Genomic DNA, 18,884 nt, shown 5'->3' with positions numbered 1-18,884 from the left:
GTATTCAAGTTCTGGGCCAAACCTCACCAGTTTGCTTTCTGTGAAATGAGTTTCTGACACAACTACTTTCAAAATCAAGGTTATTAAAGTCTGGAACCTGTGGGAGGGACTCCTACTCATTGAGCAGAGCGCATAAGGTGGAGGCAGAAGAACTTTCCAGTCAAAAGGCTCTCAGGCAAGAAGGCTGGAGAACAGGACCTTGGACAGCCACTGCCAGTCTGAGGGCCAAACTAGAGGAGATACCAATCATGCAACAAACAATTGCACGATGAGCTTTGCAACACTAAATTGAAGGTGCAGGGCAGCTGATCCCTAGTGGGGTCCTGACATGCACCTGTTATTTACATTGGGAACAACAACAACAACACCAGCTCACCAGTCTAATCACTTTTACTGGCTAGATCCCAAGGAAGAGGCAGGAGGAGACAGGAACAGGAAGTGCTTCAAGCAACCTGGTCCCCGAGTTCAGCAGTTGTGCAACTGACCTCCCAGTCAGTAATCTTCACACTTCTGATTCCCAGAAAATGGCATTCAGAGGCATACTGCTTCCCAGAGAGAAACTACAGGGAAGCATCATTAACAATTGCATAACATGGATTAGTTACACAACATGGATTAGTTTGAAGTTACCAGACCATTCATATATCTGGCCCAGAACTATCTATCCCAACAAACTGCCTCCCCCAATAATTTAAGCAGAGATTTTCTGCAGCTTTGCTGCCTTTCCTAAAGGCCCTTCTATTGCCTGGAGAAGCCATTTGGCTATGTGACCGCTGACAAAACCCAATTCTCACTCCTTTTCTCTATGCGCACCAGATGACAGTGAGGTCCTTCTTTTGCCTGCTAGGAAATAGCACTGAGACCAGATGAGACTGTGGAGTGAAATCAGTTTGGAAAATGTATTTAAAATATATCAGCAGAAAACTAGTGAATTCATTTTACTTTATGAAAGATGTTAGAATAGCCAATACAAAAAACATCTAAGCAAAATAAAAACCATGTTATACACAAAAATACATTTTTAGTTATTTATATTAATAAAATGTGTACACTGCAGAAGAATTTTATAAAGAATATAAAATGTACATTAAAATGGTCAATAAAAAAATCAACATTTAGGACTTCCGGGAAGTGGTGCTGGCTGGTGGTTGTCTCTGAGGGAGCTCTGCCTCAGAGGAAGCTTTTTTCAGGTTAAAAGCCAGCCAAGAGGAATCTTGGACTGGCTTAAATGTTCTCCAAGGTATAGGAGAACCGATCAGATCTTCCACAAGACTTCGTTGAGCTGTCGGCGGCTGGAATTGATCAGGAAATTCCTGAGATAAGAAGGCAAGCCGATCGGCTGAAGACGGAAGTCAGGAATTCCACGCAAGCTGAACTGGAATAAAGCGAAGCGTTTTTTCTTCTCTAAAAAAAAAACGTTCTTAACCAGCGAGCCCACTTCTGCCTAAATCTTATCATTCGGCTTAAATTACTGCAATAAAAGGGATTTGTTTATGAATCAGCAACTGAGAAACCTGGGTGAGTCATACTTTTTCTCTTTTAAATATAATTAAGGAAGAAAGAAAAATATAAACAACTTATATACTTTTTTTACGACAAAAAGCTGGCTTGAATTTGGAGTTTTAAAGTTTAAAAACGGATGAGAGGTAATTATTATATTTTGGACTATTTTTCTCTTTGGACTATTTCTCTTTGGATGAATCCGCTGCTCGTATATGCTACTAATTGTTTAGTCTTGGCAATCAGAATTGTTTTGCATTCTTGGATGCAGATAAGAACTGTGTTGTGCTGGCTGGACTTCAATAATAGGCCTGGAATATTAACTCTTTTTTTTGGTGGAGGGAAAAAAGAAAAGAAATAGACTGCCTTGAGGTTTTGAAATAGTGATTAAATTAAAGGCTTCTTTTTGAAAATGACAACTAAAAAAACAACCAAGGCCCAGGGGCGAAGAGGTTCTATTGATACACAGGAAGAGGATATACCCCCAGAAATGTTTCAAAAAATAATGGAAGGGATCAATGCTATAAAACAGGAAATGAAACAGGAAATGAAAACTGAATTGACAGATATAAAAGACTATATTAAAACACAAGTGGATGAGATTAAAGGGACAATTGGGCAAATAAAGGAGGAGGCAAAAAATACTAAAGAAAAGGTACAAACCTTGGAGAATAGAACAGATATACTAAATCTGGAATTAGAAAAAAATTTGGACTATTTGGCTGTGACTGAAATGAGAAATAAAGAGCATTGTTTGAGATTCCGTGCAATCCCTGAGGAAACAGGTGAAGACATCAGAGATAAAATTGTTAATGCTTTAGTAAAATTTCTGGACTTGAATGAAGATCGGATGGAATTTGAAATAGACAAAGTTTATAGAATTAACTCCAGATATGCAACAATGAAAAAAATTCCAAGAGACGTGCTTGTTCATTTCGTAAAGAAGACGACCAGAGATATGGTATTACAGCAACACTTTAAATATACCTTTAAAATTGATGGTAAGGAAATACTGGTGATGAAGGAAATTCCTATTAGACTTTTACGTAAGAGAAAAGAATATGCTTTCCTTACAGAAAAACTTAAGCAATGCAAAATTCAATTTAGGTGGGACGTTCCAGAAGGAGTGACTTTTACATTCAGACAACAGAAATATAGATTGAATACTGTTCAAAAAGCAAGGGACTTCTTGAGAAAAGCTTTAAAAGATATGGAAGAAGATAAACTCAAAGATATGGATATAGTTCCTGGGAAACAAGGTCAACAAGGATATGCAGAGGAGGGGAAGGAAGATGATGGATCAAAAGGAGCATCAGGCACATTTTAAAATACACGCTTAATGATGGATTATAAATACCTAACTTGGAATATAAATGGAGCCAACACGGCACAGAAGAGAAAGAAAGTGTTTCATTACTTGAAAAAATTAAAATTGGATATAATTTGTTTACAAGAAACTCATATTCAGAAGAAAGATTCCAAATATTTGATTTGTAAAAATTTGGGTGAAGAATTTATTTCAGCTGGACCAAAAAAAAAAAATGGAGTTGTCCTTTATATTAACCCACAATTGCTTCCTAAATTGGTATTATTGGATGATAGTGGTAGATTTGTGGGGGTTGAAATTACTTTACAAGGTACAAACATTTTGATAGTGGGTATTTATGCCCCCAATGAAGATAAAACAAGGTTTTATACAGGACTTATGGAAAAATTGTCAGAGTTTTCATATGAGCATTGGTGTGTCATGGGTGACTGGAATGGGGTAATCTCACCAAAAATTGATAGGCTTTCTGAAAAAAATATCAAAGAGACACAAGGTAAATTACCGAAGATTTGTTTTGAACTCATGGAACATTTAGAATTGGTGGATACCTGGAGATATATAAATGATAATGCAAAGGAATTTACTTATTTTTCAGAAAGACATAAAACATTTTCGAGGATTGATATGATTTGGATGTCTAAAATTTTAGCGAAGGATATTTTAAAATGGATATATTACCAAAAACTTTTTCGGACCATAATCCTGTGATATTAACTTTAAAAAAAAATAATCTTGGATTTAGATGGAGACTAAACGAATCTTTATTACAGAATGACAAAGTAGTACAAGAATGTATGAAGAAATTAAAAGAGTTCTTTGAATATAATTTACATAAAGGAACAAGTGAAAATATTGTTTGGGATACAAGTAAGGCATTTATGAGGGGATACTTTATTAAATGTAACTCTGAATTAAAAAAAAAGAAACAACAGAAAATGCAATTAATTTTGGAAGAAATAAAACAAAAAGAGGAAGAATTGAAAAAGAATCCAGCTAAAGTTTCTATTGTAAATCAAATTAAAATGTTACAGAAGCAAGTATCAATGTTGACAGTCAGAGAAATTGAAAGGAAATTAAATTTTGCTAAACAAAGGACTTTTGAATTTGCAAATAAACCTGGGAAATGGTTAGCATATAAATTAAGAAAAGAACGTCAAAAAAATATTATTTTAAAGATACAAGAAGGAGACGAGACGCTGACAGATAATGTAAAAATCAAAAAGATTTTTCATCAATATTACTCAACATTGTACAAGTGTCAAGAAATTCCATCTGAAAAAATAGAAGAGTATTTATCTAAACAGAATTTGCCTAAAATTACAGATTTTCAGAGACAGGTTATTGGTGGCCCTGTTGCGTCGGGAGAGATATCTGAAGCTATGGATAGGGTTGGATTGGGAGGGGCGCCAGGACCAGATGGGTTGTCTGCAGTGTATTGTGGATGTTTGGAGGGAGAACTCTTGTTGCCCTTGCAGTCTACAGTGAGTTGTGTTTTGCAGGGGGGAAAGATGCCGGATGGTTGGAAGGATGCTGATATAGCATTAATACCTAAAGAGGACCAGGACTTGACTAGAACAAAAAATTGTCGGCCAGTGTCTCTATTGAACAATGACTGTAGAATTTTTACGGTGATCTTGGCTGAGAGATTGGGAATAGTATTGCAACAATTTGTTCAGGAAGATCAATCGGGGTTTCTACCTGGGGGACAGTTGCGTGACAGCGTCGGGAATGTCTTGAATGTGTTGGAATGTTTGGAGCAACGGGGTGATAAACGGGCAGCTTTGATTTTTTTGGATGCTGAGGGAGCATTTGATAATTTGAATTGGAAGTTTGTGTTCCGGGTTTTGGAGCAAATGGATTTTGGAGACAGTTTTGTAAAATGGATTGGATCGATTTGTACATCGCAGAAGGCCCAGATGATTGTTGATGGAGACTTGACGGATTCATGTGAAATGCAGGGGGGTGCGGGGCAGGGATGTCCATTGTCTCCCCTTTTATTTATTCTGGTTTTGGAAGTGCTGCTTAGAGATGTGGGGCAAGATAGAAGGATTTCGGGATTAAAAATAAAAGGAGAGGAATATAAGTTGAGAGCATTTGCTGGTGATTTGATAATTGTGTTGGAGCCACTTCCGGGAAGGGTGACTTAGCCTGTGCCTGCTTTTGAGACGGGCTCCTGCCTCAAAAGAAGCTTATTCAGATATATCAGTCAGAACTTTTTCTTTTTGGACTGATAAAATTTCTCCCGGGTAGGGAGAAACGAAGAGATTAACCTCAAAGCCTATTTTTGTTGGGACGACCAGATCTCATTAATTTATGGGACGAGGTCCAGCCGACGAAGGTGGGACGGATTTTCAACAAGCTCTATCTGATAAAGCGATCGTTTATCTTTTCTTCAAAGAGAGAACGCACTAACAGGCAAGCACCCTTCTTTCTATATTTTTTTTTACTTGACTTAAATTGTTGCTGTAAAAAGAGATTTGCCAGATTGATCGGTTTTTGACATCTGACCGGGGAGCCATAACTTCTCTCTGCTATTCACTAATTAATAGCTTATCTCTGTTTTTGTTGCAAAAAGCTGTCCTGGATTTGCATTCTAAAGATATACACAGAAGAGGGATTTCTATTCCTGATTTTTATTCTGAAGAATATTATACTGTCTGAGACTACTCTCTTTTTGGTTTATTTTATTTTGACGAATCTGTTTTTTGACGACGCCATTAATTGTTTCGATCCTGGGAACTGCATTTTGTTTACTTAAGCATGGAGAGATAAGGCTGGCTGTTCTGTTTATACTGTGATGTCACCAAGTTTGGAGTATTAACCCAATTGTTGCTGAAATAAGAAGTGGTTCTCTTATATTTTTCTTTTAAAATGGCAATTAAGAAAGTGGCTGAGAATCTGGAAGTAATTATGTTTCAGAAAATAATGGATGAGATTGAGATAACGAAACGAACCCTGCGACAGGGTTGTAAGGAGCTGAAAATTGAATTGAGCAAAATGACGCAGGAGTTTAAAGAAATAGGGGTCCCTGTGAGAGAGGCGACCCTGGAGACTGGAACAGACGTGGAACAGGAAAAAGACCTGCGACAGGGTTGTAAGGAGCTGAAAATTGAATTGAGCAAAATGACGCAGGAGACCCTGGAGACTGGAACAAACGTGGAACAGGAAAAAGATTTGGAGTTTATGGATTTTAGAAATAAAATCTACTGTCTGGAATTCAATGTTATCTCTGAAGAAATTAATGAAGATTCTAGAGATAAAGTTATCAATGACATGGATAATCTTCTGGACTGGAATGATGTGATGGAGCCTAATATAGAGAAAACCTATGGAATTAACTGCAGCCATGTGACAATGGAAAAACTTTCAAGAGATGAGCCAGTGCATTTTGAAAAAAAGAACAGAGATATGATTTTACAGCAGTATTTCAGCAACCTATTCAGAATGGATGGCAAGAAAATATTTGGGATAGAGGTAATTCCCATCAGACTCTTACTATATGACTATGGCTATGACAGCAAGATTATTACGGAATACTGATAATGGAAGATTGGACATTGAAATTACTGGACTTAACAAGACTATTGAAGATGGAAGATGGAAGATGGAACTAATAGGGATAATAGAATAATGGCTATTGAAATTATTGAACCTAACAGATTCTGATGAGATGGATTAATTGAAATGTTTATTTTGACTATGGTTATGACAATAAGATTATTATAATTAGTAATGAAATGGATTAATCGACATGCTTATTTGGAAAAAAATTGATAGATATATTTCTTAAAGAATTGAAACCTCTCTTTGACTTTTTGTGGAAAGAATAAAGTAATGTTTATGAGATTTGATGATTAAGTAAGATAACTACTGGAGGAAAGTGATTTTATAATATGATTTAAGAGACAGGATTGTTATATATTATAGACTTATAACTGATTTGATCTGTGACAAATGGGAAGTCAATATTTTACTCTTTATTTTTTATTTTTTTTTTTTTGTTTGTTTGTTTAACTATTTTTGATTTTGTTTTTTGTCTTTGAATGTTTTATGATTTTGTCTTGTATGTTTTATGAAAATTTGAATAAAAATTATTGTAAAAAAAAAAAGATAATTGTGTTGGAGGGCAGATTGGAGGAATTTGGACCGTTGGCGGGATTTGAGATCAACAGTCAAGGAACAGGGATGTTGGTGAAAGATTTAACTTTGGGGGAGCAGGAAGAGTTGATGGACAGGACAGATTTTACAATGGAAAAGGGGTTGAAATATCTGGGTATCATTGTGACAGGTGGAAACTCAAAGTTGTTTCATAATAATTGCGGGGAATTGTGGACAGAGATTGGGAAAGATTTGCTGGGATGGGATAAGCTACAGCTGTCGTTGGTGGGTGGAATATCTGTGATGGAAGTGAGTGTGTTACCGAGAATGATGTTTTTGTTTCAAGCAGTGCCTGTGGTATCCTCTGGTTTACCTTTTGAACAATGGCGGGAGGATGTTTCTAGGTTTGTATGGCAGGGAGGGAGACCAAGAGTTAGATTTAAATTACTTCAGGATGCTAAAGAGGGAGGAGGACTGGGATTGCCAAATCTGAGACTTTATTTTGCTGCCTGCTGTTTAGTCTGGATGGAGGAGTGGATCTTGTTGAGGAGTGGAAGACTATTGGATTTGGAGGGCCGCGGTCTGGGGTGGGGATGGCGTGGATGTCTGTGGTGTGACAGAGTGGAAGTGAACGTGGACTTTGACAATCACTTTATAAGACGTCCTTTGCTGAAAATATGGAATAGATACAAACCAAGGTTTTATTCGAAAATACCATTATGTGTCTCAAGTCAAGAAGCGTTTTATAGAAGAGAAATGACTGGAAAAGAGAAATGGTTAACTTATCAAGAACTATTAGAAAATGTATATGGAGAATACACAATGAAAGAGAGAGAACAATTGATAAAGGAAGGATATAGTTTTCATTGGTTTGCCTATTTACAATTGTTAGAAAGATATAAAATGGACAAGAAAATGTATGGGTTTGAAATAAGTAAATCTGATTTTGAAATAGGTTTGTGTACAAATGATGAAAACATAATTGCGAAAATGTATAAACTTTTATTGAAAATGGATATGGAGGAGGAACAAGTAAAAGAGTGCATGGTAAAGTGGGCAAAAAATTTTGGTCATGGCATACAGATGGATCAATGGGAGAATGTGTGGAAGAAAGGCTTGGGATTTACATTATGTTATAATCTTGGGGAAGATTTTTATAAAATGATGTACCGTTGGTACATGACTCCAGAAAAGCTGTCAAAAATGTATAGTAATGTCTCAAATGTTTGTTGGAGATGTGGACAACGGGAGGGATCTTTTTATCATATGTGGTGGTCATGTAAAAAGGCAAAATTATTCTGGGCACAGATAGGTAGGAAGATGCAAAAAATTTTAAAGATAAGTATTCAGTCAAAGCCAGAATTTTTTTTATTGGGTTTTATGGATAAACAAATGGAGAAGAAATATGGAAGAATAATATTATATATGATTACGGCAGCAAGATTATTATATGCACAAAAGTGGAAGATGGAATCAATACCAACAATGGAAGAATGGCTATTGAAATTAATGGACTTAGTAGAAATGGATAAATTGACGTGTTTACTTAGAGAAAAATCGACAGATACATTCCTTAAGGATTGGAAGCCTCTCTTAGACTTTTTGTCGAAAGATCAAAATAAAATGATGATACTGGGATTTGATGATTAATTAAGACAGCTTATGGAGAAAAGGGATTCTGTACGTATATATTAAGGGACAGGTTTGATGTATATTACATACTTATAGCTGATCTGTGACAAATCGGAAGTCAACTATTTTATTTTTACTTTTTGTTGTAGTATTGTTATGTTTTTTCTTACTTTGTTTTGTTTGTTTTTGGAAAAATTTGAATAAAAACTATAAAAAAAAAAATAAAAAAATCAACATTTAAAAAACACTAAAAATCAATAAAATCAACAGTTAAAGGTATGCTAAACTAAACTATATGAAAATACTGAGTAAGGAGACCCTTAGAAACAAGGACTAGTATTATTTTATTTTCATTTAGAAATCACTTCCCAGAAAGTATCTCAAAAATACCACCAAAAAAAAACATTTCATATGCAAACCAATTAAAAATATTTTAAAATCCCACACAGACCCTCCGTGACGCAGAGTGGTAAGCGGCAGTAACACAGCCGAAGCTCTGCTCACGTCTGCAGTTCGATTCCAACGGAAGGAGGAAGTCGAATCTCCGGTAAAAGGGGTCGAGGTCCACTCAGCCTCCCATCCATCCGTGGTCAGTAAAATGAGTGCCCGGCATATGCTGGGGGGTAAAGAAAGACCGGGGAAGGAACTGGCAGTCCCACCTCATATATACGGTCCGCCTAGTAAATGTCGCAAGACATCACCCTAAGAGTCGAAAACGACTCGCACTACAAGTGCGGGGACACCTTTACCTTTTAAAATCCCACAGAAACAGTAATAAAGCTCTGCCCTTAAAAGGTTTGTTGAAAAAGGTAGGTCTTCTATAGGCACCACAAAAAAAAAAAACTTATGTCTGATATGTAACAGGAGGAAGTTCAAAAAAGTAGTTGCCACCACACAAAAGGCCAGGTTTCTCTATCATGCAGAGTGGACTTCCCAATGAGATGGTATGCGTAAGAGGCCATCTTCTGCAGACTTCAGTGATGGGCTGCATATATAACAGGTGAGATAATTTTTTAAGCATCCTGGCCCCAACCTGTATAGGGCTTTAATCTATGTAGCCTGCAAGATGAAGAATAAAGCTCCCATTGAAGTTCTTTCCATACTCCCTACATTTCAATTGTTTCTCCTGCGTATCCCCTGTGATGTAAGCCTACTGCTTTCATTGAATCTCTTTCCATACTCCATGCATTAAAAAAGTTACTCCACAGTGTTTTTTCATACGAAGTAAGTGTGCTCTGACTGAACCTCTTTCCACTCACTACATTTAAATGGTTTCTCCCGTGTGGGTTCTGTGATGTAAAACAAGGCTACTGCTTACACTGAAGCTTTTTCCACACTCTCTGCATTTAAACGGTTTCTCCCCTGTATGGGTTCTTTGATGCAAAGTACGGTGACTGCTCTGACTGAAGCTCTTTCCACACTCCCTGCATTTAAATGGTTTCTCCCCTGTATGGGTTCTTTGATGTGAAGTAAGGTGACCGCTCTGACTGAAGTTCTTTCCACACTCCTTACATTTAAATGGCTTCTCCCCTGTGTGGGTTCTTTGATGTGAAGTAAGCTTACTTCTCTGACTAAAGCCCTGTCCACACTCCATGCATTTAAATGGTTTCTCCCCTGTGTGTGTTCGGTGATGTAATTTCAGGCTACTGTTTACACTGAAGCTCTTTCCGCACTCACTGCATTTAAATGGTTTCTCCCCTGTGTGTGTTCTTTCATGTAATGTAAGGTTACCACTCTGACTGAAGCTCTTTCCACACTCTTTGCATTTAAATGACTTCTCCCCTGTGTGGGTTCTTTGATGCGAAGTAAGGTCACTGCTCTGACTGAAGCTCTTTCCACACTCACTGCATTTAAATTGTTTCTCCCCTGTGTGGGTTCTGTGATGTAAAGTAAGGCTACTGTTTACACTGAAGCTCTTTCCACATTCCCTGCATTTAAATGGTTTCTCGCCTGTGTGGGTTCTTTCATGTAAAGTAAGCCTACTGCTCTGACTGATTCTCTTTCCACACTCCCTGCATTTAAATGGTTTCTCGCCTGTGTGGGTTCTTTCATGTAAAGTAAGGCTAGTGCTCTGACTGAAGTACTTTCCACACTCTCTGCATTTAAATGGTTTCTCCCCTGTGTGTGTTCTGTGATGTAAAGTAAGTTTACTGCTCTGACTGAAGCTCTTTCCACATTCCCTGCATTTAAATGGTTTTTCTCCAGTGTGGGTTCTTTCATGTACTGTAAGGTACCACTTGTGTCTAAAGCTCTTTCCACACTGCTTGCATTTAAATGGCTTCTCCCCTGTGTGGGTTCTGTGATGTAATTTAAGGTTACTGCTTTCACTGAAGCTCTTTCCACACTCCATGCATTTAAATGGTTTCTCCCCTGTATGGGTTCTTTCATGTAATGAAAGTTGATCATTCCGAGAGAAGCTCTTTCCACACTCCTTGCATTTAAATGGCTTCTCCGCTGTGTGGGTTCTGTGGTGTAATTTAAGGTTACCATTTCCACTGAAGCTCTTTCCACATTGCCTGCATTTAAATGGTTGCTCCCCTGTGTGCGTTCTGTGATGTAAAGTAAGGCTGTTTTTTACACTGAAGCTCTTTCCACACTCCCTGCATTTAAATGGTTTCTCCCCTGTTTGTGTTCTTTCATGCAATGTATGGTACCACCTGTGGCTAAAGCTCTTTCCACACTGCTTGCATTTAAATGGTTTCTCCCCTGTGTGGGTTCTTTCATGTAATGTAAGTTGACCATTCTGAGGGAAGCTCTTTCCACACTCCTTGCATTTAAATGGCTTCTCCCCTGTGTGGGTTCTTTGATGTGAAGTAAGATTACTGCTCTGATTAAAGCTCTTTCCACACACCATGCATTTAAATGGTTTCTCCCCTGTGTGGGTTCGGTGATGTAATTTAAGGCTACTGCTTACACTGAAGCTCTTTCCACACTCCATGCATTTAAAAGGTTTCTCTCCTGTGTGGGTTCTTTTATGTGAAGTAAGATGATCGTTCTGAGTAAAGCTTTTTCCACATTCCCTGCATTTAAATGGTTTCTCCCCTGTGTGGGTTCTGTGATGTGAAGTAAGGCTATTTTTTACACTGAAGCTCTTTCCACATTCCATGCATTTAAATGGTTTTTCTCCAGTGTGTGTTCTTTGATGAAAACTATGACAAGTAGAGGATTTCTTGCTCCCATTCTTTGGCTGCTTTCTTTCAGACGTTTTTGGTCCCCTGTGATTTCCAAATATCTCTTTTTGACTCTCAGTCTTGGCTATTACCAGTGGCACCATCTGTGGTTTTCTATAATTCTCATTCTGCCGGTCACCTGCTGAGGGGGAAGAGGGTTGAAAAAAACACATTGGAATTTCAAGGCAAAAACAAAGCATTTCATCACAGATGAAGCCCAGCTCCTGACATTTTTTCCTTGTAAAAATCATTATGTAATCGCCAGGATAAGCCTTAAAATGGACGCCGATATCACTGTTCAATTCTTTTGGTATCAAGTTTAGCAGAAGATATATGAGTACTCTTATACTCTTATACGTTATGTTGCAAAGGTCTCTATGGTTTGATTTATTTCGATTATTTCATTTAGATAGTTTGGTAGACAGTGCTGGGAAGGAGTCAGTGGTCGTGGTGCATGTTGGCACCAATGACATGGGGAAATGCAGCCGTGTGGTCCTGGAAGCAAAATTTAGGTTGCTAGGTAGGATGCTGAAAGCCAGGACCTCCAAGGTGGCTTTCTCTGAAATGCTACCGGTTCCATGCGCAGGACCAGCCAGACAGGCCCAGCTTCGCAGTCTCAATGCGTGGATGAGACGATGGTGTCGGGTGGAAGGGTTCGGATTTGTTAGGCACTGGGGAACATTTTGGGACAAGCCGGGCCTGTACAAAAGGGACGGGCTCCACTTGAACCAGAATGGAACAAGACTGCTGGCACTTAAAATTAAAAAGGTGGCAGAGCAGCTTTTAAACTGACTGAGCGGGGAAACCCGACAGGAGCTGAAAAAGGTCCGGTTCGGAATAAACCTCCCCCCTGGGATAAAAACCAAAGAAATGATGAAATTTTAAAAGGGGTAGGCCTAGAAGTAGGCATTGTGAGAGCAGGGGCACAGGATATAAATTCAGAAGAGCAAAATTACCACAGGCCTAACCACAAGTGCCAAAGACACTTGAAGAGAGACACTGCTTACAAGTGCCTGTACGCTAATGCTAGGAGCCTCTGAACCAAGATGGGAGAACTGGAGTGCTTGGTCTTAGAGGAGAGCATTGATACAGTGAGCATAACGGAGACCTGGTGGAATGGAGAAAACCAGTGGGATACGGTTATCCCTGGATATAAACTATATCGGAAGGACAGGGAAGGACGTATTTGTGGCGGAGTCGCTCTATACGTGAAAGACGGCATTGAATCCAGCAAGCTCGTAACCCCAAAAGAGGCAGACTCCTCCACAGAATCATTGTGGGTGGTGATACCGTGCCCCAGGAGGGACTTAATACTGGGAACGATCTATCGTCCCCCTGATCAAAATGCTCAGGGAGACCTTGAGATGAGATATGAAATTGAGGAAGCATCCAAACTAGGAAATGTGGTAGTAATGGGTGACTTCAACTACCCGGACATACACTGGCTGCATATGTGTTCCAGTCATGACAAAGAAGCAAAAATTCTACATATTCTAAATGACTATTCCCTAGACCAGTTGGTCATGGAACCGACCAGAGGGACGGCAACCCTGGACTTAATCCTCAGTGGGGACCGGGACCTGGTGCAAGATGTAAGTGTTGTTGAACCGATTGGGAGCAGTGACCACAGTGCTATTAAATTAAACATACATGTAAATGGCCAATTGCCAAGAAAATCCAACACGGTCACATTTGACTTCAAAAGAGGAAACTTCACAAAAATGAGGGGATTGGTAAAAAGAAAGCTGAAAAACAAAGTCCAGAGGGTCACATTACTCGAAAATGCTTGGAAGTTGTTTAAAAACACTATATTAGAAGCTCAACTGGAGTGCATACCGCAGATCAGAAAAGGTACCACCAGGGCCAAGAAGTTGCCAGCATGGTTAACGAGCAAAGTCAAGGAAGATCTTAGAGGCAAAAAGTCTTCCTTCAGAAAATGGAAGTCTTGTCCGAATGAAGAAAATAAAAAAGAACACAAACTCTGGCAAAAGAAATGCAAGAAGACAATAAGGGATGCTAAAAAAGAATTTGAGGAGCACATTGCTAAGAACATAAAAACCAACAACAAAAAATTCTATCAATACATTCAAAGCAGGAGACCATCTAGGGAGACAATTGGACCCTTGGATGATAAGGGAGTCAAAGGTGTACTAAAGAACGATAAGGAGATTGCAGAGAAGCTAAATGAATTCTTTGCATCTGTCTTCACAGTGGAAGATATAGGGCAGATCCCTGAACCTGAACTAACATTTGCAGGAAGGGATTCTGAGGAACTGAGACAAATAGTGGTAACGAGAGAGGAAGTTCTAAGCTTAATGGACAATATAAAAACTGACAAATCACCGGGCCCGGATGGCATCCACCCGAGAGTTCTCAAAGAACTCAAAGGTGAAATTGCTGATCTGCTAACTAAAATATGTAACTTGTCCCTCAGGTCCTCCTCCGTGCCTGAGGACTGGAAAGTGGCCAATGTAACGCCAATCTTCAAAAAGGGATCCAGAGGGGATCCCGGAAATTACAGGCCAGTTAGCTTAACTTCTGTCCCTGGAAAACTGGTAGAAAGTATGATTAAAGCTAGATTAACTAAGCACATAGAAGAACAAGCCTTGCTGAAGCAGAGCCAGCATGGCTTCTGCAAGGGAAAGTCCAGTCTCAGTAACCTATTAGAATTTTTTGAGAGTGTCAACAAGCATATAGATAGAGGTGATCCAGTGGACATAGTGTACTTAGACTTTCAAAAAGCGTTTGACAAGGTACCTCACCAAAGGCTTCTGAGGAAGCTTAGCAGTCATGGAATAAGAGGAGAGGTCCTCTTGTGGATAAGGAATTGGTTAAGAAGCAGAAAGCAGAGAGTAGGAATAAACGGACAGTTCTCCCAATGGAGGGCTGTAGAAAGTGGAGTCCCTCAAGGATCGGTATTGGGACCTGTACTTTTCAACTTGTTCATTAATGACCTAGAATTAGGAGTGAGCAGTCAAGTGGCCAAGTTTGCTGATGACACTAAATTGTTCAGGGTTGTTAAAACAAAAAGGGATTGCGAAGAGCTCCAAAAAGACCTCTCCAAACTGAGTGAATGGGCGGAAAAATGGCAAATGCAATTCAATATAAACAAGTGTAAAATTATGCATATAGGAGCAAAAAATCTGAATTTCACATATACGCTCATGGGGTCTGAACTGGCGGTGACCGACCAAGAGAGAGACCTCGGGGTTGTAGTGGACAGCATGATGAAAATGTCGACCCAGTGTGCGGCAGCTGTGAAAAAGGCAAATTCCATGCTAGGGATAATTAGGAAAGGTATTGAAAATAAAACAGCCGATATCATAATACTGTTGTATAAATCTATTGTGCGGCCGCATTTGGAATACTGTGTACCGTTCTGGTCGCCTCATCTCCAAAAGGGTATTATAGAGTTGGAAAAGGTTCAGAAGAGGGCAACCAGAATGATCAAGGGAATGGAGCGACTCCCTTATGAGGCAAGGTTGCAGCATTTGGGGCTTTGTAGTTTAGAGAAAAGGCGGGTCAGAGGAGACGTGATAGAAGTGTATAAAATGATGCATGGCATTGAGAAAGTGGATAGAGAAAAGTTCTTCTCCCTCTCTCATAATACTAGAACTTGTGGACATTCAAAGAAGCTGAATGTTGGAAGATTCAGGACAGACAAAAGGAAGTACTTCTTTACCCCGCGCATAGTTAAACTATGGAATTTGCTCCCACAAGACGAAGTAATGGCCACCAGTTTGGATGGCTTTAAAAGAAGATTGGACAAATTCATGGAGCACAGGGCTATCAATGACTACTAGCCATGATGGCTGTGCTCTGCCACCCTAGTCAGAGGCAGCATGCTTCTGAAAACCAGTTGCCGGAATCCTCAGGAGGGGAGAGTGTTCTTGCACTCGGGTCCTGCTTGCAGGCTTCCCCCAGGCACCTGGTTGGCCACTGTGAGAACAGGATGCTGGACTAGATGGGCCACTGGCCTGATCCAGCAGGCTCTTATGTTCTTATGAAAAACTTAATTTGCACAGGTATTAATTCCATGTCATGCCCGACAGTTGGCATAAAAATAGGTTTTGCACACATTGTAAAGAAATACTGGGCATGAATTTGGTCAAATGACTCCATCTTGGAGCTTCCTGGGGATGCAAGACACCTCCAGTCTTTCCATCAGAAATATGCGGAGAGGAACAGTGAGATACATTCAGTCTGGTTCAGCTCACTGGGCAATGAAAAGCATATGAAAAACTACTTGCAATACATCCATGTCAAAATCAGCAGGATGCCTTGTTAGTACCATCCACTCGTATAATCCAAGTTAACCTTTACACATTTCTGGACTACAACCCCCATCTTCCCTGGCATTTGGCCATGTTGTCTGGGGCTGATGGGAGATGCAGTCTAATAATACCTGGAGGGCACCAGGTTACAGAACGCTGCTCCAAGTTGAGCAGGTGATGCACGAGGTGGAAAGCTGAACAGCAAACTCATCTACTGTATTGGGTTGAACAACTGAGGCAATAAGTTGATTTAATTATTATTATTATTACCGATACATTTTATTATATTTTTATATTTCTATGCAGGCCTTCCTCTAATGAACTCACCATGATTTGTCCCCCTCCTTTTGTCTTCACAACAACACTGTCACTGGGCCCAGGACACCACCTGAATTTCACTCCTGAGCAGGGATTTGAATCTGGGTCCCTGTGGACATAGCATTAAACTATGATTCCAATAATACAACAGACACACACGCCTGCACAGACGTTGAAGGTCCCACACAGAGTGGATGTCCGAAATCTGGAGCGGCACATAAAAATTCTGCACAGTTTATCCTCACAACAATCCAGTGAGGTGGGCTGGGCTGAACAAAAGTGGTCACTGCCCCAGTGTCACCCAGGGACCTGCATAGATCTGGGGGGGGGAGATCTTAGACCCCTTACTTTTTTAGCAGCAGGCTCTCAGCAGAGTCCCCATGTCCCCAGCAACCTGTGAGCCAATCAGCAAGAAAGGAGAGTGTATTAGCCACTGAGAAGAGTCTTCTAACATGCTTCCTGGTTCTTTCCTGATAATTAGAGTGAATCAGAGTGAAAGGAGGTGAAGTCAGCCACTGAGACTCTTCTCAGGAGGCAACACTTTGCCCTTCCATGCTTTTTGGCTCCTAGCTGTGGGAGAAGGCATTAACATGCATCTCATTCTCAACCCAGCAGGAACAGGATGGGAGGGGGCATGGCTATCATGAAGGGACCCTGCACTTCTGAATTTGCCACTACACTACTGTAGAGATGTGAAGGCCCATAACAACAGTAGAAAAATTTAGGAGGGAAAGCAGTTTTTTTCTCCCCTCTCCCGTGCTCTGACCCTGCTCCTTAGAGTGCTCTGTATTGCTGCCCTGGGCACCTTCTTGGAGGAAGGGCAGGGTATAAATCTAATAATTAATTAATTGCGCTGAAGAAATGTCTGACTTGTTCGTGTCTACAAGAGACTCTACTATACACATGTCAGTGACACATCCATAGCTCCACCCTCTCTGGCCTTTGACTGGAAATTGGCCCTTGGACTGCTGCTTGTGCGTAAATGTGGCCCTCGGGTTGAAGAATATTCCCTAACCACTACATTAGCCACAGGCTCTCATCCGAGACCACCTTACAGGGCTGTTGCAACCACTGCCAAGATATTGTGCTTTGGACAGGGGGGATGCTGGCCACGCCAGGAGACACAGACCCCCAGTCAGAGCTTGGAAAAGTTACTTTTTTAAACTACAACTCCCATCAGCCCAATCCAGTGGCCATGCTGGCTGGGGCTGATGGGAGTTGTAGTTTAAAACAGTAACTTTTCCAAACTCTGCCCCCAGCAACGCCACAGATGGACCAATCCTGCAAGAGAAGCTGAGGTCCACTCCTCTAGGGTCTTCCCCTCCAATACACTCCCAAGGGGATGTCTGGAGAAGCTCTTCCCCTGGAGCCTAGCTGAGGAGGGGGCATTTATTCACCCATTTCCTCCATCCTCTGCCTTGAAAGCTTCTAGAAGCCCATTCAGAGCCTGGTCAGGTTCAGATTCCTCTCTCCATCCCTCCATTTGTCTTGCCTGGCAGGAAGGAAACTGACCAGTCCCTCTTCCAGTTTAGGAAATCCAAAACGGGCTCTTCCTCCAGCTCTGGGGCACTTTCTAGGGATTCCCAGAGGGAAGAGGGGCCTCTTCCATCACCCCCTCCCCCTCCCAAAAAGCAAACCTTCCTTCTCTCTCCCCTCCCCCCACCAGTCCCCTGTCAGGCCCAGGAATTGCAAAGGCAGCTCCCCTCCCCCAGCGGTGGCCCTCAAAACCAACACAGGACATCAACCCCCAACAGCTGCATCCCTTTCCCTGGGCGATGGCTTCCAAGAGGGCCTCGAAAGGCCAACCCCGCGGCACTTCGGACCCCCCTCTGCAAATGGATTGCATGCAGCAAGGGTCCCCCTGAGGAAAAGGGGGGAGTGGGGCTCTTCCCTCCTTTCCCCTCACCCCCCAACAAAAATACCAAATCCCCCCCCCTTGCACCTCTTTGCCCTCTGCACGCTCCCGCTTCCTCCTCTCTGGGCCTAATACTTTCTTTACCCGGAATACCAATGAAGACAGCCCTCCTACTTCCCCTTCAATATGCTCTCCCCCCTCCATGTGATTAAGACTTCCTGCCTCTCTAGGAACCAGAACTCCTTTCCTTAACCCATCGGAGGACTAAGTGGCAAAAGCTGCTTCTGCCCCCCACTGCCAACATTCTCCTCCCTCCCTTCTGTCCCAATATTGCACCTCTTCTTCCTCTCTTGCCTCCTGCAGAAGCAGCGGCAAGACAGGTGTGTGTGCTGTGTGATATATACAATATACACATTTGTGTGTAAAAAGTAAAGTGTTCAGGAGGGACGGTGTAAAAGCTGGAACGGAACACGCCGGAATGGGCTCTTTAGAAAAGAAATTGATGCCAAAAACACTAGGATGTGTTAGAGACACATGAGAACAACATTTAGGAACAAAAACCATTCCGATAGCATTTTTATTAACCCTTTAACAACCAAAATGCCCTCCGGAACGGAATGAACAGCCCCGAATGGGGCCTTCCCAGCAAGCCAGACCCACCAAATTCACCAGTCCCACATGACTACATGGGATGCATGCAATAAGACACA

The 18,884-nt window shown here is 40.9% G+C and overlaps 1 protein-coding gene across 1 annotated transcript; it reads right to left on the bottom strand.

Annotated features, from left to right (window-relative positions):
- Positions 1 to 8,921: 8,921 nt before the first annotated feature.
- LOC133381688 (oocyte zinc finger protein XlCOF6-like) lies at positions 8,922 to 12,142 on the bottom strand. Its single transcript, XM_061621086.1, has one exon. It carries the CDS (start codon positions 11,976 to 11,978, stop codon positions 9,822 to 9,824), a length of 2,157 nt encoding a protein of 718 aa, XP_061477070.1. The 5' UTR covers positions 11,979 to 12,142; the 3' UTR covers positions 8,922 to 9,821.
- Positions 12,143 to 18,884: the final 6,742 nt, after the last annotated feature.

Source organism: Rhineura floridana, chromosome 3 (assembly GCF_030035675.1).
Source record: "Rhineura floridana isolate rRhiFlo1 chromosome 3, rRhiFlo1.hap2, whole genome shotgun sequence".
Taxonomy (NCBI): domain Eukaryota; kingdom Metazoa; phylum Chordata; class Lepidosauria; order Squamata; family Rhineuridae; genus Rhineura; species Rhineura floridana.
This window is presented reverse-complemented; position numbering and strand designations above follow the sequence as displayed.